The sequence below is a fragment of the Pongo pygmaeus genome, chromosome 22, assembly GCF_028885625.2.
Source record: "Pongo pygmaeus isolate AG05252 chromosome 22, NHGRI_mPonPyg2-v2.0_pri, whole genome shotgun sequence".
Lineage (NCBI taxonomy): Eukaryota > Metazoa > Chordata > Mammalia > Primates > Hominidae > Pongo > Pongo pygmaeus.
Window position 1 is genome coordinate 33914112 of NC_072395.2, and position 25037 is coordinate 33939148.

Below are 25037 nucleotides of genomic sequence, written 5' to 3' on the forward strand. Positions count from 1 at the left end.
CCAACAATACCACTACTGGGTCGTTATATAAAATAAACACTTGCACATGCATGTTTAGAGCAGCACAATTAGCAAATGCAAAAATATGGAACCAGCCCAAATGTCCATTAATCAATGAGTGGATAAAGAAAATGTAGTGTGTGTGTGAATACTATTCAGCCATATGAAGGAAGAAAATAATGGCATTTGTAGCAACCTGGTTGGATTTGGAGACCATTATTCTAAGTGACGTAACTCAGGAATGGAATGCCAAATATCGAATGTTCATACTCATAAGTGGGAACTAAGCTGTGAGGCTGCAAAGGCATAAGAATGATACAATGGACTTTGGGGACTGAAGGGAAAGGGTGAGAGTAGGGTGAGGGATAAAATACTAGACACTGAGTATAGCGTATACTGCTCGGGTGATGGGTACACCAAAATCCCACAAATCAGCACTAAATAACTTAACTTATCCTTAGAACCAAACACCACCTGTTCCCCAAAAACCTATTGAAATAAAAAATAAAAATTAAAAAGAAAAATGGTGATTAGGCAGATTGAGACAGCTAGTACAAAGCACTGAAAGCACAAAAAAGTTCAGGATGATTAAGGTTTATGAAGAAGAGTTAATTTAAATGTGTGCAAGATCACAAATAGGCCTAGGTTAGTTTATGTGAAGCTTTGTAAAGAGTCATAAAAGTTTAGATTTAAGGAGTGTGAATAGGATCTTTAAAAGGTTTTAAGCAGGTTAGTTACATTTGCTTAAAGTAGAAACTGGTAGGTGAGTAAGTCAGCAAGGGGCTTCTAAAACTGACCAAGTAGTGACTGTGAACTGGACAAGAGAGCTCATACTAAATATTGAGAGACGTGAATGGTATTTCTATATATTGTGCTTTAGTGGTGAGAAATCAATGAAAAAGCTTTTAAAATTGACACCCTATTATAACCAAATCTAAGTTCAGCTGCTCACCACTTGAAAGCCAAACATGAGAGACGAGAGTTGGCGGGAGGAAAAGCAGGTTTATTCTGAGAGCAGCAAACCAAGAAAATGGTGGACTAACATCCTAAAGTACCATATTAAGTCAGTACAAATTTCAGCCTCTTTTTGGTTAAGGGCAGGGAGGGGGAAGAGGAGGGGATTAGGATCAAGAGGTGACCAAGGGTTGCAGACATCTGAGTGTCAGTGAGGATCCAATGGGGTTGGAAACTTTTTTGTCTTTGGTCAAGTCACAATGCTCCTATAAATATTTAATGAGAAATATGGTTAATTTGTACATACTTTTCCTTTAACCCCAGAATTCATTTTGAAAATTATATGATTGCTGTCCTTGCATATTATGAGTGTTATAAAATTATTCTAGCCTACATGTAAGAATGGATAAAGGCTCCTTAAACAAAAATAGAGTTAGTTATGACAGTTCTTTTGCTGTTTCTCTGTTACACTATTACATCTGAAAATAACTCTTTCTATTATTTGTAGTTCTTAAAATATAATATTAAAAAGAACATTTGAAAATTGTTTGCCACAGAGTATTATGACTGGAAAAGAGGAAGATATTTCGCTCTAATATGTGAATGCTTTGAAGAGTATGTAGGACATAATCTACAATACAATCATAATACAGTTTTACAAGGACAATGCCTATTCTTATTATCATCAATATGATTTTTAAAAACTTATTTTTATTATAAATTATTTCCCTAGTAATGCCTTTTCAATTTGATTTAGAAAATGGATTCTATATCGTGAGTTTTATAGTGAGTTGCCTGGTTCTACTATTCATGACCTAGTGGAAATTCAGGTCAAAGACTTGTATATTTCAGTTCCCAGAGCCTGTGTTATGCTTTATTATCAGCTTCACCCTGCTCAGACACAGGCAGAATTCAGTAATGCAGGCCAGCACTGAGCAAGAAATAAGACTTTTATTAGGTCACAGGTACCAACCACAAATAAACTAGGCTCAGAGAAAATATTTCAGATCCAAAGGAGGAATTACAAAAGAAAGTAGAAAGCATGCATTAAGCAAGTAATCAAGTCAAGAAATCTCATACTGCGGGAGAATGCAGTGATCAGTACTGACTCCAAGTTCACCTCTAAATCTCAGAATAAGAAAAAAAAGAGGCAGGGAGGGGGCATTTATCAAAACAAGTATAACTTGGTACCAAGTCTAAAGACATGCTTAAAACTTTCTTTGGTGTCTCCTAGTATGGAAAGGATTGGGCTGAAAATAAGCTTGTCCTGAATGAAACATTGAGGAAGGTGACAGATTCAGATGCTGGCATATGTCACTGTTTCGTGTGATGCTGGCAATGTAATATCAGAGATTCAGTCAAGGGCATGGATTTAAGAATAAATGTTCTAGGTCAGACTTTTGCCTGTACAGCTGCCATTTAATTAAATCTAAATAATTTATCATTAAGGATCATTTCATTGTGATAACAGCTAAAAGAGCATAGTTCCTTGTTTTTAATGTCTATAGACACATTAAATCTTGTTTGCAGTATTCCTTTTCTTAAGGTCTATATAGTAATGCACAATTTTTATTAATTATATTCTTATTAAGAAGATTTTGGAGTCTTAAGATAATACATTTACCACCAAGGACCACTGCCTTATTTACCCTTATGTAGTCTCTGTTTGTCTGTTTGAAAGATATTCACTTATTAAAATATTTACCAAAAACTTTTTTTTTTTTTTGAGATGGAGTCTAACTTTGTCACCCAGTCTGGAGTGCACTGATGCAATCTTGGCTCACTGTAACCTCCGTCTCCTAGGTTCAAGTGATTCTCATGCCTCAGCCTCCCAAGTAGCAGGGACCAAAGGCACCTTATTGTACAAACATATGCATATCAATGCCTGCATTTGTATGTAGTAAAGTACACCAGAGGCTTTTATAAGCATAAAATAATTATTATCCCAAGTAGTGTACATAATTCTTTAGAAAGGCAAATGCCACCTTTTATATGGTCTAGTGCTACTTTATGTATCCTAAAAGTAATATGCATGTTTATTTTTAAGATTTGTCCCAGAGTCATTTTGAAGAACTCTTAGAGGTTAAGGAATTTAGGGAGAATTTATCTAGTTCCACTCCTAAATTCTTTAAAGAAGAGAAAAAAAGGCCAAACTGAAAAGCAGAAACTCAAGGTCTCATCTTTTCTACTTGACAGAGTTGGCATTCAATTTTGATGGCAAGCTCAATGCTATTTCCAATACAAAATTTTGCTTATAAGCACCAGCCACAAATTTTATTTTGTTTTCATCCACTATTCTGTGTGTGTATGTGTGTGCACATCTCCAGACCTTTTTAATTTAGTTGCATATATTTATGGGTCACAATGTGATATTTTCATATATGTCTAACAGTGTGGAATGATTAAATTCTTCACTTCACATACTCAGCATTTTTTGTGATGAGAACATTTGAAAGGTACTGTCTTAGCAATTTTTAAACACATGATACACTAACTGTTGTCATCTTATTGGGTAATACATCTGAAAAACTTACTTCTGTTGTCTAACTGAATCTTTAAATCCCTTGGCCAACATCTTTCTATCCCTCTTATCACCACAGCCTCTGGTAATAACCAATCTACTGTCTTTTTCTATGAAATTGACAGTTTTTTATTCCACATGTATAAATTAGATTTTGCAGTATTTGTGTTTCTGTGCCTGGTTTATTTCACTTAAGATAACATCCTCCAGATTCATTCATGTCATTTCAAATGTCAGAATTTCCTTCTATTTTCATTTTGTATATATACTATGTATTTTGTATCCATTCATCTACTGATGCACATTTTAGTCTGATTTCATGTCTTGACTATTGTGAATAATGCTGCAGTGAATATAGGAGTATGGATATCTTTTCTACATACTAATTGAAGTTCCTTTGGACATATACTCACAAGTAGGATAACTGGATAATATGGTAATTGTTGCAGGAAGTCAGGGACCCCAAACAGAGGGACCGGCTGGAGCCACGGCAGAGGAAACATAAATTGTGAAGATTTCATGGACATTTATCACTTCCCTAATAATACTCTTATAATTTCTTATGCCTGTCTTACTTTAATCTCTTAATCCAGTTATCTTCATCAGCTGAGGATGTACTTCACCTCAGGACCCTGTGATGATTGTGTTAACTGTACAAATTGATTGTAAAACATGTGTGTTTGAACAATATGAAATCAGTGCTCCTTGAAAATGAAAAGAATAACAGCGATACAAGGGAAGACAACCGTAAGGTCTGACTGCCTGTGGGGTTGGGCAAAAAGAGCCATATTTTTCTTCTTGCAGAAAGCCTATAAATGGACATGCAAGTAGGAGAGATATGGCTAAATTCTTTTCCTAGCAAGGAATATAATATTAAGACCCTAGGAAAAGAATTGCATTCCTTCGGGGAGGTCTATAAACGGCTGCTCTGGGAGTGTCTGTCCTATGCGGTTGAGATAAGGACTGAGATAGGCCCTGGACTCCTGCCGTACCTGCAGGCTTACTAGGATTGGGAAACCCCAGCCCTGGTAAATTTGAGGTCAGACTGGTTCTCTGCTCTCGAACCCTGATTTCTGTTAAAATGTTTATCAAGACAATATGTGCACCGCTGAACATAGACCCTTATCAGGAGTTTCTGATTTTGCCCTGGTCCTGTTTCCTCAAAAGCATGTGATCTTTGCTCTGCTTTTTGCCACTTGAAGCATGTGACCTACTCCCTGTTTGTACACCCCCTCCCCTTTTGAAATCCCTAATAAAAACTTGCTGGTTTTGTGGCTCAGGTGTGCATCACGGACCTACCGATATGACACGTCACCCCCAGTGGCCCAGCTGTAAAATTCCTTTCTTTGTACTCTTTCTCTTTATTTATCGGAGTGGCTGACACTTCGGGAAAATATAAAGAACCTACATTGAAATATTGGGAGTGGGTTCCCCTGATAGGTAGTTCCGTTTTTAGTTTTTTGAGAAACCTCCGTACAGTTTTTCATAATATATGTACTAATTGACATTCCCACCAAAAGCATATAAGGGTTGTCTTTTCTCTGCATCCTTGACAATAATTACCTTCTGTGTTTTTTATAATAGCCTTTGTAACTGATGTGAGTTTATATCTTCTTATGGCTTTAATTTGCATCTTGCTAATGATTAGTGATGTCGAACATTTTTTCAAATACCTATTGGCCACTTATTTACCTTCTTTTGGGCTAATTCAGTTCCTTTCCCCATTTTAAAATCAGATTGTATGTTTTTTTTGCTATTGAATTTTCTCCAGATTCTTGTTTTAGACTTGTGACAAGTTGTGAGAAGCACTATGCCTGGGACATTTTAACTGCTCACAAAATAGTAGAGATTTAAGTTAATGTTCTTCTGGGAATCTTTCTCTGAGTTGCAGTTATATAACAATATATGTATTTACTTTTGCATCTGCCTCATCCACTAGAATGTTTCCTGTTGAGATGAATCCCTTGCATTTAAACAGTAATTAGCATGAAATAAACTACCAGTGATAATTTGGGACAGTGGCTGCCCTCCCAGAGCTGCAGATGGAAAATCTTTAAGATTAAGGTTGAGACATTCAGGTTTTTCCTCCACAAACTCTCAATGTGCCAGTTAATACTCAGGGAAGAAAAACTTTTATACCCAAACAGTTGTGTCCAGCATCTGCTAAATGGCTTACTATTCATAGACATAAATTTTGATATTATTTTGAATATTAGTGTACAATCAAATATATCATTGTGATTTGGAGGATTTTAACATTTTATTTGGCAAGGCAACCCATGATGGCAGTATATCATGAAGAAGTTAAATTCCTTCAACATCTTTTTGAAAGTGAAGGTGGAATAAATGTACAAATAGGTAAATATTAGTTCGGAATCAAAACAAATAGAACCAAAACATAAATAAAATGTTAATTATTCACTATATGTTATGGAGTATGATTAATTCTAAATAAGTTATTGTAGCATTGAAATATGTGAAATTATAGACTATATGAACCCTGTCATTAAAATATGAGTTCAATTTAGAAATTTAAATAAAAATAAAGTCACTATTTAAGGGGTCAGGCTTAATATATGGTATCATAATACTGTTAAAATTTAATATGAATTTTGCCCTCTTTATAATAAAAATAATATTGTTTTGTGCTTTCAAGTGTCTTACTACATATGGAGTGTCTTAACATTTTTAAAAATCGAAATAAAGCCCCTTTCAATGTTAATTTCAAATAATTATGCCTCTCAACAAATAAAATAGATAACTCAGTATTTCCCCTGATGTGAGGGATATGTGTTTACTCTAGAGTGAATATATGTGTGTATACAATATATCAACATATGTCAATATATTGTATGTATATGTATACAATATGGTTTGGCTGTGTCCCCACCCAAATCTCATCTTGAATTGTAGCTCTCATAATTCCCATGTGTTGTGGGAGGGACCCAGCGGAACATAATTGAATCATAGGATAGTGAATAAGTCTCACGAGATCTGATGGTTTTATAAGGGGTTTCCCCTTTTGCTTGGCTCTCATTCTTTCTTGTCTGCAGCCAGGGAAGATGTGCCTTTCACTTCCCCTTCTGCGATGACTGTGAGGCCTCCACAGCCAAGTGAAACTGCGAGTTTATGAAACTTCTTTTTCTTCATAAATTACCCAGTTTTGAATGTCTTTATCAGCAACATGAAAACGAACTAATACAGTGTATATTTGTGTATATGTGTGTATATATGTATATATAGTATGTATGTGTATATACCATATATCAATATATGTCAATATATCTATATATACACAATATATGCCATTAAATGTATATTTGTATCCATGAGAGTGAATATGTATATATTCACGTGTGTATACACATACCCACTCATATATACATATATGTATATATTCACTCATATATACATATATACATATGTGCACACACTTTACGAAAGTGAAAGTGAAGCCTACATAATTATTTGAAATTAAAACTGTAAGGGTTTTTATTTACATTTTTAAAAATTTAAAGAGACTCCACATGTAGTAATGCATTTTACATTTTTAAAGCCATACATATGGCTTTCCAAAAGTTTGCAACTTTACCAGGACTGAAAAACATCAAAATTAGAATACACTATTGAGGAAAGTACAGTATAACAAATATATTATTATTATACTTACTATTTTTAGACTATCAAGATATTTTTGCAGTCATGTTTAGTATTTATGTTATTTATTTATGGTATAATTACTAACAAAACTCTTTTAGTTTTTGTTATGTTTCAGAATATTGATTTGATAGAGGCTGAATATTCTTAATGAAAAAAATATGAAAAAAGCATACACAATATGCCTATTGCCAAACACATGTTAGTATTAACAATGATGGAAGCATTGTAATGTATTTTAACCTCTTAATGCTTCAGCAGAGACTTGGAAAGAGGTAATAACCTAATTTCATCATAAATGTCCTAATTGAAAGTTGGTTATGGAACCTAACTTTGGCAAGGTCCGTATGCATATTCCTGATGTAAAATTATACAGTAAAAGTATTTTAAAATAAGAAGTACAATTTAAAAAGTGTCTTTAAAATCAATTCTTATATTTGAAGATGTTGGTAAATATACTTATTTGGGTATTCTTTCTTGAGATATCAAATGACATTTTCCATTATTTTAGGCAAATATGTTTTAATGCAGAAATTTACTTGTTATGATCAAGAGCAAAAGTTCTATGAATCAACTTATTTGTAATTTCTTAATCACAACTGTGCTAGAGAGTACAATTTTGAGATTCACCTTTGAAATCCAAATCTTGTCTATAAACAGTATTGCAACAAATTTTCTACACTAGTTTAACAATATTTCTTATTAATTCAAAATGGAAGGCATTTTAACGTTTCTAAACTACAATCTAGGGAATCTTCTTTGACTTTCTGTTAATGAAGCAAGTGATTAACTTACCTGCCCATTCACAATTTTAAATTAACTTTAGTTTATTATTTTAACTCTCATATTTCAAATATACAAATTTTACCAAAAGTAACCCACTATCTCTTATTACTGATGCATCTGCTTCACATCTGTCTCTCTCATTCTCTCTTTAAGAAAGGGAATCAAGCTTTCTTTTTAAACACCTTCTTGGGGTTACCCTCATTCGTCAAACGGAAATTATTCCAAGACCTGTTAAAAATTGTAAGGAAGACTAGTCATGATTACTAACACAATAGTGCTCAAGACTATTGCAACAGAAGAGAGAGATTGATCTCAAAGCCGAATACAAGGACAACTTGGGATGTACAGCCAATGAGTAGGGTGAGAGAGGGCAGTGGATGAAAAGTTATTAAGAGGGACCTGGTAAACTTCAGAGGTAGTGACTTTCTTGGTAACCTGGCCTAACAGGATCCTTGCTAAAGGCAGGCCAAAGACGTAGACCACAATTGTGTTGAACGAAGAACTTGGTCAGATAGCAAGAGTGATCAGAAATCAAGGGTGGGGGAACTCTTATAAATGGATTTGGCAGGATTCTTTGTTAATGGCAATCCAGGGACAGTGCCAAGGTCAAGGCCTAGTTGAAAAGTGGGCTAAGAAGAACCTGACTAAAGTTTGATCAAAGAGGGTGTCTGTGTCACTTTCTTGATTGTCACTGGCACTGGAGGCTTTCAGAAAGGAGATCTCTTTCTCCACCTCCAGTGAATGACATACTTCCATCTTTTCACTATTCAGATTTATCTTAACTTTTTTCTACTCTGCTCAGATAAAAATTAATTCTTCCAATAAAATCATTCTTTTCATTATAATTTGTAGGATCATATTTTGGTTTGGACTTTGATAAGATTGAGGGACACATAACTCCTTAATAGATGCTTCCATAACTTCATATTTCATGTAGTCAGGAATTAACTTTCCCCATGCATAGTATATTGGGCACAAATCCTAAGCCAAAAAAATACAAGTTCAAGATAAAAATGTTTCCATGCCTATTGCCTTTTTTCTTTCATATATATGTGAAAGAATATAGCATAGGCAAAAGTATCTTTCCACTTCTGCTTATGCTATATTCTTTTCTCCTTTTTCCCCTGTGTGTGTTTTTCTAACCACCAGTGTTTATTTCCTCTGTACATTTGAAGCCTTTCTTGGTGTAAAGGGCCTTCCTGATTTTGAAAATGACTATTTTTGATACACCAACATGACATGTGGCTACATTCTTCAGCCACTTCAGATGGTGCTATGCAAGAGTCAAATCCCTCATACCACAATGACCCAATACCAAGATGTTAATTTCGTTAACATGCTAATCTTCTGCCAGTGACTATCGCTGCCTTGCTACTGTATTGATATTTACAAAGTGTATCCTGTATAGACATTTAGTTTCTGTTTTATTATAGACCGGCGTTATCAATATTTTCTTGCTTGATACCACAAATACATTTTTTAATGTGGCTTTCAGTATAGCATGTATTGCCTGTAGCAAGTATTGCTTTCAACATTGGTAATTCTGAGTAAAATTCACACTGAGATCATCAGGCAAGCAATTAGTGGCAATTGATTTCTGTTATGGAAAACAACAAATCTTACCCTCAGTTTATAGTTAAATTACACTATTAAAATACACTACATGCAGATGCCACATTGTGGACAGAGTGTGACTGCAAGTCAGCTATTAATGTTTCCATTAGGATGTAGGAATTTCTTATTGGATTGAGTTTATTTGTAACTATATTTTCCTTAAACCTCTCCATGAAATAGTATAATGCTAAATAAATTATATTTTACATACCTTAAGAGTTGTAAATAAATTCGAAGATATAGATGATAAATATGAATTTCCTATTGGATTGAGTTTATTTGTAACTTTATTTTCCTTAATCCTCTCCATGAAATAGTATGATGCTAAATAAATTATACTTTACATACCTTAAGCGTTGTAAATAAATTTAAAGATATAGACGTAAACTTAGTTTTTGACTTTGAATATCAAGAAATTTGGCTTCTCTTATGGTTGTTCCTTTAATCAGTTGTGTGTTCTTAGATTCTTCATGTCCCTGGCGTTTTCAGTGTAGTCGAACTGTTGAATTAAAACTTATTTGACTATTTAATTTCCAGTCAATTCAATGTACAGTTTAAAAAACACTGTATAAGCCATTAGGTAAATAATTGTGACTGAGATACATTCTGACCCCCAAACGGACATCATTTGGCAGAGAAACGATCAAATAGATGCTTCCGTTGCCTAATGACCATGATGAGGGAAAGCACAGAATGCTGTGGGTGCACAATTTAGGGCTCCTCATCTAGAACTGCAGAGTGTGGAAAGGCTGTGTTTAGAAAGTGAGGAGCTTAGTTTTGAACTCAGCCACTTGAAGGTAAGGGCAGGTATATGCCAAGCTGATGGAAAGCCGTAGGCAAATGTATCTGTGTAATATTTAGCACACCTAAGTACAAAGATGTACCACCATTTATGGGACGTTAAGTTGTTTTCAGTTTTTGTTATTAAAGTAATAATGCATTAAAAGTCCTTTAAATAAACTTTTATAATATTTATAATTATTTTCTCTGGATGCATACTGGATTGCAGAATCAAGATTATAAAGCTGTTTTAAGGCTCTTTATCTGGCTGAGAATTGTTTCAATTATATTCCCTTTAATAATAGATGATAGAATTCACAGTACCAAAATGTTTCAAACCCTGAAAATTATAATTTTATTTCTGTATTTGATTGGGCATATAATAGACGTTGGTTAAAATAGCCCTATGTTCATATCTGAGCCCTAAAACTTATTGTGGGAATGAGCTTGGCATCTCTTAACCCAGATCCCTTTTCCATAGAACAGAGATTATTCCTTCCTTACAAGGTTATTAAAGATATTAAATATACTAAAGTATATAAACAACTTACCTTCATATAGAAATGATTCAGTAAGCATTTCAGACTTGTAAGTGAGGTTGTCATTAAAACATTCATTAAAATAAAATAAGACAAGGACTTTTAAATGATTACTTCTGCATTTGTACTACAGATAATTCTTATGTTACATATCTGATATTTATATAATTAGTAGATATAACTAAACTGGATATTGCTTTTTTTAAGTAATTTGCAGTAATAAAATATTTAAAAGTTAAATAACTTAAATTGATAATTTTTGATGTGATATTAAGTTCTAAGTAGTTAATATTAGTAACAATAATCAGCATAAATACAAGCAAAATTTTAGCTACAGCTTACTAGAGAATTATGCTTTCATGTAAAAATAATTATAAAATCTTGTCAGATAATTATACAGTGAGGAAATTGAGACTCAAAGAGGTTACAATATTTGGCATTTGATTTAGATCATAGTCCTGGGGTGGAGGAAGAGTGAAAACAACGTTTGTATGTTTTCACATTTAGATTTTTAAATAAAATTATACATTGTCTGTTTTCTCTTAACTTTTGTGATAGAGATCTGGAATAGAGACCTGAAAAAACTGATAGGGAGTCATAAGAATAGAAACTGGTTACTTTTCAAATTAATTATTGTTGATTAATTTGTGACTTCTGTGGTTTAGTAAAAATGGGAAATATGGATACTTTAGGAAAAAATGTTTAGTTTTGTTGTTGCCATTCCAACTTAGATTTCATACCTGGGTCTTCAAAATAATTTATAGAAAAAGTGACTATGACTTAAACAAAATAAAAAGTGAGGAAAGAACCATTTGTTTTATTAGATTTTATCCTAAACTCTCACTTTATAGTTTGTTCCAGAGATAGTTTCCACACAAGTAGATAGTCATTAACATAGTCAATGTATATTTTTTATCAGATTAGGAAGAGCAGATTTAACTCTGGTTGTCTTATATTTTAATAATTGGTAATTTATGAGTGCTTGTATGTTAATCCTATTAAATTATGTGATGAAAGTATTCAAATGACATATATTTTCGTGAGTTCTGATGCACTATGTTAAATACATGAAATTAGGCTGGGCGCGGTGGCTCATTGCCTGTAATTCCAGCACTTTGGGAGTCCGAGGAGGGCAGATCACGAGGTCAGGAGATCAAGACCATCCTGGCTAACACGGTGAAACCCCGTCTCTACTAAAAATACAAAAGATTAGCCGGGCCTGGTGGCAGGCGCCTGTAGTCGCAACTACTCAGGAGGCTGAGGCGGGAAAATGGCATGAACCTGGGAGGCGGAGCTTGCAGTGAGCTGAGATCACACCACTGCTCTCCAGCCTGGGCTACAGGGTGAGACTCTGTCTCAAAAAGAAAAAAAAAAAAATACACGAAATTAGAATTATGTGGCTTCTTTTTATAAAGTAAAAATTACTAATGCTTATATTACTTAAATGATTATTTAACTTAAAGAAAATGCCTATAATTATTTTATTATATTGTGTTACAGATGCCCCCAAGTTTATATCAAACCAAACAATTTATTACTCTTGGGAAGGAAATCCTATCAATATAAGTTGTGATGTGAAATCGAATCCACCAGCATCAGTTCACTGGAGAAGAGATAAATTAGTCTTACCTGCTAAAAACACGACCAATTTAAAGACATATAGTACAGGAAGAAAGATGATATTAGAGGTAAGTCCACATGTATACATCAATAAATTGTATTATTTTAGCAACTATCTACTATTTCAGAATATATTTAAATATCTTCATATACATATATATAATAAGAGAGAGAGAAATCGTAGTGTATATATTTTACAGTTATTTACTTAAAGGTCCATGGCTCATTAATGATGAGTGTATGAATGTCTGTTCACTTATATAGAAATGTGGCTATATAGCAAAGACCATTATTTTTATGAATGCACTTTTAGGAATGAAAACAATTATATGGCCGTGCGCAGTGACTCACTCCTGTAATCCCAGCACTTTGAGAGGCCAAGGAGGGCAGATCACAAGGTCAGGAGATCAAGACCATCCTGGCCAACATGGTGAAACCCTGTCTCTACTAAAAATACAAAACTTAGCTGGATGTGGTGGTGTGTGCCTGTAGTCCTAGCTACTCAGGAGTTTGAGGCAGGAGAATCACTTGAACCTGGGAGATGGAGGTTGCAGTGAGCTGAGATCGTGCCACTGCACTCCAGCCTGATGACAGAGCGAGACTCTGTCTCAAAAAAAAAAAAAAAAAAAAATATATATATATATATATATATATATATATGGAAAAATCTAGGAAGAAAAAATTGGTAATTTAATAGTTATTGAGGGTTAAAAATTTGTCTTCAATGTTGATGCTTTCATTGATTCTATGTGGTATAGCTTTTTTTCTTTTCAGTCTGGCAGGTATAAATGCTATCTGTTGGCTAGATTTTTACAATTCTAGTGTAAATTCCAAAATAAATGAAATTTACTTGTTCAGTATCTTTTGTTTTATTACTAAAAATAAGATTTTGTATAATTATTTTTATATTGCCAAGTAATTTTATATTGGCCTTTAAATACTGTTTCAATAAAGTGTTTCTTACTTATAATTGCAGTGTGTGTGTGTATCAATTTCCAAAACATGTAAAAAATCTATGAAAATGACCATCACCCTTTTCCAAATTATGATGTGGTTAGGAAAATTGGGAATCTTTTTCACACAGCCTTATTTGCTGAAAGGTTGCTACATTTTATTCACTAATTCAGTTTGCATAAGCTAAAATGAAATGTATGTTTTAGAATACCATCTTATATCCATACTGCCTTAACTTAAAATATCCTCATTGATGCCATTTAGACTTAAAAAAAATTTGTTTGATAGGAGGATTTAGCCATCACGTCTGCAAATATTTGCATAGCTGACTGGTTGGTAATTGAACCACTTTGTCTAAATCAATTTCAATGTAAATAAGTTTCTTTGAAAATATTTTAGAAGAATTAGCTATTTGTGACTTGACAGGAATGTCAATTTTATAAAAACATCTGGACAGTTTTAATATAAATTTTATGTGTTTTACCTTAGTGAAAAGCTCAGGTTAGATTTAACTTGTTTTGTGTAGTGTGTAGTCTCCTTGAATACTTTAATAAAATACCATAGACAGGATGGTTGACATCACAGAAATTTGTTTTGAGTTCTGGAGGATAGAGGTTCAATATCACGGTGCCTGCAGGGTTGCTTTCTACAGAGGACCCTTCCCTGAACTTGTACTTGGCCGCCTTCTTGCTATGTCCTCACATGCCCTTTCCTCTGTGCACACACAGAGTTCTGGTGTCTTCCTCTTCTTATAAGGATACCAGTCCTGTTGGATTAGGTCCCACTCTTATTACCTCGTTTAATCTTAATTACCTTTGTAAAGATCCTGTCTCCAAATTCGTTCCCACGGGAAGTTAGGGTTTCAATATATGAAAGGGCAGAGTGAGGAGGCGGGCAGTTCAGTCCATAGCAAGTGGATTGAAGTTCATGAGTAAATGACAGATTAATGTTTAATTTCTGCTTTACTTCATCTTGACATTTTTTGTCCCTCAGCCAACTCATAATTCTCCATATTTAATGTGAAGGAACATTTTATACATACAACATAATATATAGTATATGCTATTTAAACTTCTGCTTAAAGACATCCCTCTGCACTCCAAAATAAAATTAAGAAAAAAACACACAATTTTTGCTTACTTGACACACAGCCAGGTGATCTGTTGGCTAAACCACTGACTTTAAACAGACATGTTTATGTGTATACGCTCACAAATTAAATTTAAATTCTGAATGAAAAATATACATGTGTGACTAACACAACTTGAAAACATAGCATAACAAAATAACAACGTAAAGAGAAAGCAACAATGAGCATTTCTCATATTTAATTATTAGTATATACAGTTGCTTGAGACAGTTACTTTTGTTTAATAATTATTGTAAAAGTCATATATGTGCTAACTCAAGAATATAAAATGAAATATAGAAAAAGTTTACACTTAACAGATTGTCAGTAATAAATGTATTGAATTGAGTTTTAAAGTTTTTTTCTTTAAGTATATATATTGAAACTTTTAAAATTATGCATTTTAAAATATAACCAAATATTCAATAAATTTTTTCAGTTACTGCCAATAAATGCATCTGTAATGGTCAAGGTCGTCAAAACTTTTTTTTTTTTTTTAACTGACCACATCCTGAGGGAATTACACAACTTTTCAATATGTTGGCAAACATTGAAAGAAGGAATCGGTTTTTAATAGGTTTGTTAGAATAATATTGTACTTTGCATTGTCTGTATCTTCATTTCATATCCTAAATAGGGATGCTTACTGTTGTGGTCCATGACTTTCTTATCATGGAATACATAGAAGAAATAAATATTTTTAGGTTTAAGAAAAAGTCTAGCAAGCTTCTTTATTAATATTATACACTTAGCTTATATTTAGATATTCAAAACTATACTTGTTACTTCACTATACTCTGTCCAAACCTAATAACCTGAATTAATATCAGTATTTTTAGCTGGATACAGATATACCTTGGAGATATTGCAGGTTTAGTTCCAAGAGCACCTCAATAAAGTAAATATCACTATAAAGCCAGTCACACAAATTTTTGGTTTCTCAGTGCCTATAAAAGTTATGTTGGCACTATAGTCTATTAATGTGCAAAAGCATGATGTATAAAAAGGTCTACGTAACGTAACTGAAAAATACTTCATTACTAAAATTTTCTGGGAATAATTTGAGATTTAAGCAAGTTGTAACTTTTTTCACTGGTGAAGCATTTTTTCACGAGGTTGATGGCTGCTTACTGATCAGAATGTTGATTGCTGAAGGTTGGAGTGGCTGTGGCAGTTTATTAAAATAAGGCAACAGTGAAGCACTTTGTTAATTAACACTCCCTTTCATGAAAGATCTCTGTGTAGCAGGTGATGCTATAAGGCTAACAGCATGTAATACTGTTTGTTAGGATTTACCTATAGCAGAACATCTTTTAAAAATGAAGTAAATCCTCTCAAACCCTGCCACTGTTTTATCAACTAAGTTTATGTAATATTCTAAATCTTTGGTTATCATTTCAACATTTTTCAGGCATATTCAGCAGGAGTAAATTCTACCACCAGAAACCACTTTATTTGTTCTTCCATAAAGAGCAGTTTTCCCATCTGCTAGAGTTTTATCATCAGATTGCAGCAATTCATTCACTTCTTCAGGCTCCATTTCTAATTCTAGCTCTCTATTTCTACGACATCTGCAGTTACTTGCTTCACTGAAGTCTTGAACCCCTCAGTCATCCATGAGGGCTGGAATCAACTTCTTCCAAACTCTTATTAATGTTGATAGTTTCACTTTCTCCCGTGAGTCACAAATATCCTTACTGGCATCAGCATGGTGAATCCTTTTCAGAAGATTTTCAGTTGGCTTTTCCCAGATCCATCAGAGGAATCACTGTTTTATGGCAGCTGTAGCCTTAAATATTGTATTTCCGTTTTTTGTTATGTTGTTTTTGAGAAGGAGTCTCGCTCTGTTGCCCAGGCTGGAGTGCAGTGGCTCGATCTCGGCTCACTGCAAGCTCTGCCTCCCGGGTTCACGCCATTCTCCTGCCTCAGCCTCCCGAGTAGCTGGGACTACAGGCGCCCGCCACCACGCCCGGCTAACTTTTTGTATTTTTAGTAGAGACGGGGTTTCACCGTGTTACCCAGGATGGTCTCAATCTCCTGTCCTTGTGATCCGCTCACCTCGGCCTCCCAAAGTGCTGGGATTACAGGCGTGAGCCACCACGCCCCGCCACAAATTGTATTTCTTAAGTACTAGGACTTGAAAGTTGAAATTACTCCTTGATCCACAGGCTTCAGAATGGATGTTGGGTTAGTCAGCATGAAAACAACATTAATATCTTTGTATGTGTCCATCAGAGCTCTTGGGTGACTAGGTACATTGTCAATGAGCGGTACTAGTTTGAAGGGAATCTTTTTTTCTTTTTTCCTCAGCACTATATCTCAACAGTGGGCTTAAAATATTCAATAAACCATGCTGTAAACAGATGTCCTGTCAACCAGGCTTAGTTCTCCCATGGATAGAACACAGGCAGAGTCGATTTAGCATAATTCTTAAAGACCCTAGGATTTTTATAATGATAAATGAACAATGACTTGAACTTAAGTCACTAGCTGTATTGGCCCCTAACAAGAGATTCAACAGGTCCTTTGAAGTTTGAAGCCTGCCCTTTACATCTCCTCTCTAGCTATAAAAGTCTAGATGGCATCTTCTTGCCATAGAAAACTGTTTCATCTATTTTAAATTCTATTTTTTAATGTAGTCAATTCCATGAATTATCGTAGCTTGATCTTCTGGATATCATGCTGCAGCTTCTACGTCAGCACTTGCTGCTCCACCTTGTATTTTTATGTTATAAAGATGGCTTCTTCCCTTAAGCCTCATGAACTAACCCTGCCAGTTTCAAACCCTTCTTCTGCACCTTCCTCACCTCTGTCAGCCTTCACTGAATTGAGGCGTGTTAGGTCTTTGCTCTGGCTTGGGCTTTGGCTTAAGGGAGTATTGTGGTTGGCTTGGTCTTCTATCCAGACCAATAAAATATTGATCCATAACATGAGTAAGGCTGTTTAGCTTTCTTATCATTTGTGAGTCCAGTAGCGTAGTACTTTAGATTTTTTTCAGGAACTCTCTCTTCACATTTACTACTTGGTTGTTTGTTGCAATAGGCTTCTGTTTTAGCCTATCTTGGTTTTGCCATGCCTTCCTCACTAAGCTTAATCATGTTTAGCTTTTGATTTAATGTGGGAGATGTGCGACTCTTCCTTTAACATGAACACCTAGAGGCCATTGTAGGATTATGATTTGGCCTAATTTTAATATTATTGTGTCTCACAGAATAAGGAAGCCGAAGAGGAGGGAGAGAGATGGGGGTATGGCCAGTCAGTGGAGCAATCAAAACATACATTTATCAATTAAGTTCACTGTCTTAGGGGCACAGTTTGTGGTTCTCCAAAACAGTTACAATAGTACCATCAGAGATTACTGATCACAGATCACCATAGCAAATTTAATAATAATGCAAAGTTTAAAATATTGAGAGAATTACCAAAAAGTCAGAGAGACAGGACATGGGCAACTGTTGTTGAAAAAATGGTGCTGATAGATTGCTTAATGCAGGATTGCCACAAACCTTCAATTTGTAAAAAAACAAACAAACAAACAAAAAACACACTATCTTTTGAGCACAACAAAGTAAGACACAATAAAACAGGTATGCCTGTATTTAAATACGAAGAAATAGTTTTATCAGTAGATGTTTCTAGTAGATGTTTATCAGTAGCTGTTTCTTGATTAATATTTTCAATGCTTTGCACATTTTAAAACATTTAAATATTTTTACTTCATGATCTATAATATACCCTTGTTATATTATCTTGTATTTTCATAAAATTATATAACATTTCATTGTGCTGCATTTAAGTGTAAAACCACTATTGGACTTTAGTTTTATGTTGCTTTCCTAGAATACATCAAATAAGCTTCAGGGTACATGATTTGACCAGATTATATCTGGAGAATGTGTGTGGATGTGTGTGTGTGTGTGTGTGTGTGTTTTAATCTATGCCATGATGGGTGTTTATTTATTAAGCATACAACATGATAAAAGGTTGCTTATTTAAGATGAACTTGTATCTATTGATAGCTAAACTCCCAGGAACCACAACAAAAAAATGAATTGAGCTTTTAAGAAATTGTTCCAATGAAAACGGCTCTATTTAAATTATTAATCTTAAGGAGCTATGTAATAGTCACATTTCTTTGTTGTGGCTATCCTGTCTTAGCATTGTATTGATTCAGTAAACACACTCTTCTCTGTTGAATTTGCAAATAACTTTCTCATATGCATGTAGAATAAGAATTTTTGTTAAGTCTCTTTCTCATTAGAACAATTAGAGTTAAATTAGCCTTGCTTATTAAAAGCTACACATAAGAAAAATGAATATTTTAATCACTTAGCAGTAATTATGTAAGAGCTGTTACAAATTCTAAGCTTATTCCTATGATCTGTTTCTAGATGGACAGCTGACTAGAAAATGAATGACACAGCTTTTTTGTACTCTTTCAGAATTATCATCTTCAATGGACCTCAAAATTGCACTCTTAGTTAATAGCCTCCCATTACCACAAAATCATTTTTCCCTCTTTTGGGATAGAGTTGAAATTAACAGCAACTCTTGTAAGCATATTCTCTCTTAATAATAGTTACAGAGATTGAAAATTATATCTATTACTATCATCAAATCTCTTATCTAAATTGATACTTCAGAATTTCTGTACATTAGAATTACAGGGTTTGTCTCAGTGTTCACCAATAGAATCCCTGAAGGTTAACTTAATTACGGATTTCAAATGTATAAGGATAGAGGTCAGCTATTTTCTACCTAGAGTGAAAAAGAATGGTAGGAATTGAACAGAAATGGAGGCAAGATACTGTTATTAGATAGCGAGAAAAAGTGCCTGTCTATGAGTATTGTTGCAAAGAGCAACATTTTATTGCACAATATGTTCCTGGAAAGATTTCATTAAAAATGATCATTCCTCCTTCGTTAGTATTATATGTTCAATAAACTCAAAACAGGGAGAGAAATATCACATATTTGGAGACTTTCGTGAACACTAAAGCAAACTGATCTGAGGCCAAAACATAGAAAACAGTTAACAATGCTTTTATTACAAGCTTCCTGTTTTCAAGTTTACACCTACATTGATTGTAAACTATGAATATATATATATATACATGTATACATAGATATATACACATATATTTCAAACTGTGTACTACTTTCTGAGCTTTACATATATGTAGATATAATGGTTATGCTATTTAATAGATACATCAAAGTGGTGCCATTTGTTTACTTAATGAATTAATAGATAAATTCTGATTTGCCTAGTCCTATGAATATTATAGGCTTATGGATACATCATAAAAGGATTTATATTATTTAGTAATGCTTACTTAATAAAGAAAATTAAAAATATATGGTAAGGAGTTGTTGGGTAAAAAATGAAATGTGTGAAAGTGATAGTCATACTGGGGTTTATTATAAAACTTCTATGATGTTTTAGAACTGTAACATTTGTTATTATAATTCTTTCAGATTGCACCTACATCTGACAATGACTTTGGACGCTATAATTGCACAGCCACTAATCGTATAGGAACAAGATTTCAAGAATATATTCTTGCTTTGGCTGGTAAGTATAGCACAATAATTTTTGAGATCTCACACAATATTTCTGAAAGCAAATGAAAATTTAAGTTGATAAAGTAGTCTCATTTACATGTGGGATTTAAAACAATGGATCTCTTGGAGGTATCAGGTAGACTGTGGTTACCAGAGGCTTGGTAGTATATTGGGAAGGAGGGAATAAAGTGGGGTTACTCAGGGAGCACAAAACTACAGTTGATTGCAAGGAATAAGATATGCTGTTCAGTAGTACGATAGGGCTATAATAGTTAACAATAAGTTATTGTATATTTCAAAATAGAAGAATATATTCAGAATGCTCCAAACACAAAGAAATGACAATTGTATGAAAGGACATGCCAGTTACTCAGATTTGATCATTATATATTGTCTGCTTATATTAAATTGTCACATGTTCCCTGTGAATATGTACAACCATTTTGCATGCATAAAAATTTTCCAAAACCTTAGACTTTAGCGTGTCCATAACAAAAATATGAACTTCCAAAAAGTGGGTTTCACGTAATTTTAAATGTTAGCAAAGAATATCTTTTACATTTTTATAAGTAACAGTACAGATTGCTTTTTATAAAGAATGAATCACTTTTAAGAACTTGAAACCATTGTAACTGCTCTACAGTGAGCACGTAGAATGTATTTACTCATCAGGATTGATTTTAAAATCTGATTCTAATCCCTCTAACTTTAAAAGTGAGATATTTGTGAAAGAAATAGGGAACATATGTTTTAAAAATTAAATTATATTTCAAGTAAAGACAGAATCCTGATGAAAAAATTAAAAATCAAAACACTCTGAGAAAAAATGAACTATAATTAATATATTTTAAACTTTTAGACTTGAAAATACAAAGAGCTATCTTACTTCTGAAGGAAAATAGAAAATTGAAGGTTACATAAATTTGTTGAAAATATTTTATTTTGTATATATATGTTAATATTCTAGTTTTACCTCTAAAGCTTAAAGATATAGAAATAACAACATATAGAATAAAAAATTCATACCAACCAGAAAGCCAGATATTGTTTACTTATTTATAAAATTTGCCATTATGTTTTACAAGACTGATGAGGAATCCTAAAATACATTTTAAAAAATAGTTTATATAGCTCAAATGGAAAAAATGTGACTTACAGTCTTCTAAGACTAGGTAAAATAATATCAGAAAATTCTTGTAATATTGTATTTTAACAGACTTAAAAGCTTCTGTAAAGAAATTTTGTAACCTTTTCAGGTAGAGATTTTATCTATAACTTTAATTTTATATTAAGTTCAGAAAAATGTTCATTTTTACTGCTATATAGATATATTCTAAATATTAATGTCATTGATTGTAAAGGCCAAGAAGGGAAATTTTTAAGCTAATAATGTCAAATTATTATGTAACTTAGAGAACCTGCTATTCTCCAATTCAGGTTTTACTGCACTGATAGAGAAGGGAGAAAAGAGATTACATGGAAGGAATTGATGGAAGAGGCAGGGAGAAAAAAAATCAAGATAAGTGAGTTTAGAAATGTGAAGAAACTGTTATACAAGCAAATTCAATTATAAGAAAATGAAGTGTGCTAATTCTTACCAAAATGCATTGATAATAAATTGAAGAATCAACTGTACTAATAAGAAACATTCACTACTCAAATTAATTCCAAGCCTTTGGAAATTATGCAACTTTTCTTTAAATTAGTATGTAATTTTATAAATAATTAGATATAGGATCAATATATGTATATATAATGTTATTAATATTGATCCAGTATTGTATATTGCCATTTCACAAATGATGTGTTTTCCGATTAGGTACAACTTAATAAATGACCAGAATTTTTAGGAGGGTGTATTAATATTTGGTATTTAAAACATTATGTTGATTAGGTTTAAATAATTCCATGAAATTCACAGGTAGTATTTAATGTGCACGTACCTTCGTATCTCACAATACTTACTGCAATATTGTTCATTGAAAAATATATTTGATTCCTATCCTTCTAGTGACTATATTAAATTACTGAGTTTTCTTCTGTCCAACCACAATAAAAATTAAAGTTTTTCATCAAAGCTGAGTTAGAAAATGTTGGAAAATTTTTTGAATATTTTTCTGCAATTTTCCTAATATTCCAAATTTTATACAATTCCAGGCTAAGAATTTGTTTTAGAAAAAGGTGGATTCAGTTGAAATTGTAATGAAGATGTAAATGATTCAGACAGTCAGCCTTAGATGGGAAACATGCATTTAAATATCAACATTTATAAATATGCTTTATTTTATGGGACTCTTATTTAATACTAATATTTGGTAGAAAACTTAATCTGTCCTGCAGAATCCTAACACTGAAACTGTACTGTGGTTTTAAATAAGATGTAAGACATTTATTATATAAAAAATTAAATATTTCCTAATATATGAAGATACCACAGTTCAAGATTTCATTGTCCCGTTTGCCTTGTAAAAGGTCAAGATCATTTGGCATATGGTGTTTTACAGTGTAAGAGAATAACTTACTTCCAAAGGGAATTAATTAAGAGCCAACATGTAGTGTGAAATTTTTGTGCACATTCAGTGGTGAGATAGGAAACAATTACTTTTTCAGCATTCAGAAATCATTTTTTCCTTCTTTCCTCCCATTTGTCCTTCTTTCCTTCTTCTTTCCCTGCACGTTCCCTTTTTAATCATTCAGCCCTACATCGGAACGAGGTAGGCATCTGTGTGGGAGTAGGGTGAAGCACAGAAGCCTGGCATGGAGTGTGAAAGCTTGAGCAGAGTGAACGGAGTGGAAGGAGTGTTGCGGGGGTCCAGTGTTGAGTGTTGGGATCCAGGCAGGGTAAAAAGAGTGCCCACTTGCCAAGACAGAAACAGCAACCCAAAGAGGCTTGTTGGAGGCCATTCACCTAAGTGAAATAACTCAGAAACAGAAATTCAAATACTGCATGTTCTCACTTGTAAGTGGGAGCTTAACAGTGTGTACACACATGGAAAAATAAACACTGGAGACTCCCAAAGGTGGGAGGCTGGGAGAGAGGGGAAGATTGAAACATTACTTGTTGGATGCAATGTTCAATATTCTAGTGATGGATACACTAAAAGCCCAAACTTTGCTAGTACGTAATATGTGATTGTAACAAAACCCCCTACACCTATAAAAATAATATAAAAATGAAATATTTTTGAAATGGAAATAAAATGTATATGTGTTTGGTTTAAGTCAGTTAACCCTAAGCAAGGACTTTCCATTAAACCCTGACTTCCTATTAATGAACAAGAGTTGATGTAGTCTTCTTTTACCTATCTCCTCTGTCTTTAGAACATTGGGGGGAAAAAGTAATCTTTCTATGTTGTTATAGAAATATGAAATATTTCACATATGTGCTTGATAATTTTGTTTTCTTAACTTTTAATCAAAATATTAACTAGAAATATGAGAGACAAATATGTATATATTTTAAGACTTCATCATAAAGTTGGTTTTTAAAATGTACCTCCTAGGTGTTGATCCTGCTTTCTAGTAGGAAGCATTCTCTATTTGGATTGAAGCACATATCTTGAATCAAATTAAAGTTGTACAGCATGTAAGGCTAAATAAAAGTTTGACTATATAGTGTTATTTCTTCCTTACAATGTTCTACTTCCAAAAGATGAATATCTTACAAAGCATTCTGTATATTTATATGCATATCTATTATTTCTTTTCTTGAAAAATCATTACCCTACATTTTAAAATTATCAAGTAATTTCATTTATATATTTTTACATTTCTTAATTTGTTTCATCATTGTTATATTTTTTAACTGTTGAACTTTTTCATATTAAACCTTAATCCTAAATAAAATAATCCCACCTTTGTTTCATTAATTGATGCAGGTTTCTGATAAAGTCACCTTCTCCTGGGCAATTTTGTGGGAGGGACTTGGCTGTTAGCTGTCATCAGGTAATATGTCCAGCCCCTGGGGAATGAGAGCCTCAGCTCTCTAAGAGTTTCTGTGCAGTCATTCCAAGATTTACCTGGTAACAGTATTGTGACAACTAAGTGACATAATGCATTCAGACACCCAGCACATGACAAGTACTCAACAAATATTAGGTAGGTATTATTATGGCCTAATTATAGTTCATATTGGTCACTTTTCTTTTAGATAGAAGTCAGTACCTTGATACCTCTTTAGTTATTATACATAAATCTAGACATTAAGGACCAAGGCTTAGTAAAATGAGATAATGACCTTACTTATTCTGAACATTATACTTCTATTAAATAATGTTAAATTCATTTGACTTTTGTTATTTTTTTCCATTTAGGAGCTTGTCCTAGCAATTTTTTACACAAACTGCTATTAAGGGAGGTCTCTGATACTGTGCTTCACAATTGATTTTTTTTTAACCTCAGTTCAGGACTCTATACTTACCCCTATTAAATCTCATCTTGTCAGTTTTGACTCATTTTTTAACCTACTGAAACCCTGTCAAATTCAATATTTTAGCTCTTTTTTTCACAAGTCACAAGTACAATATCATGAAGCACTCATCTGTATTTTCACCAGAGTCAGTATTAGCCCGCATAAGTCATCCTTGAGAACAGAGATTGGCTTACAGGTGAAACTGGATCAATTGAATAGAATTCTAAGATACGGAATTAAGGCCGATCTACTGGTCTGTGTACCTAGATTTTATCTTAGCCAGACCTTTGCTCCATAACACTTGAAAGCATGTTAAAATTAAACACAACGCCAGGATTCTTTAACATAATCAGCTTTATGATCTAGCCTGGACAAGTCTGCATCTTGATTTTTTAAAGAACTCATTAAGCAAACAGTGATATTCAGAAACTATTCATAACATATTCTTGATTTTCTCATTCTCATATTGCTGTGAAGGAAAGGAAATCAGGATAACCTGACATTATT

General features: G+C 33.3%; 1 protein-coding gene across 5 annotated transcripts in view; it reads left to right on the forward strand.

Moving 5' to 3' along the window:
* Window positions 1-25037, forward strand: part of NCAM2 (neural cell adhesion molecule 2) — a 564569-nt gene that overhangs the window by 421107 nt on the left and 118425 nt on the right. For all 5 annotated transcript variants that reach the window (XM_054468800.2, XM_063659919.1, XM_054468801.2 and 2 more), the window contains exons 10-11: window positions 12352-12539; window positions 20033-20129. In XM_054468800.2, coding sequence (XP_054324775.1) covers window positions 12352-12539; window positions 20033-20129 — 285 coding nt within the window. The remainder of the gene's footprint in view (window positions 1-12351; window positions 12540-20032; window positions 20130-25037) is intronic.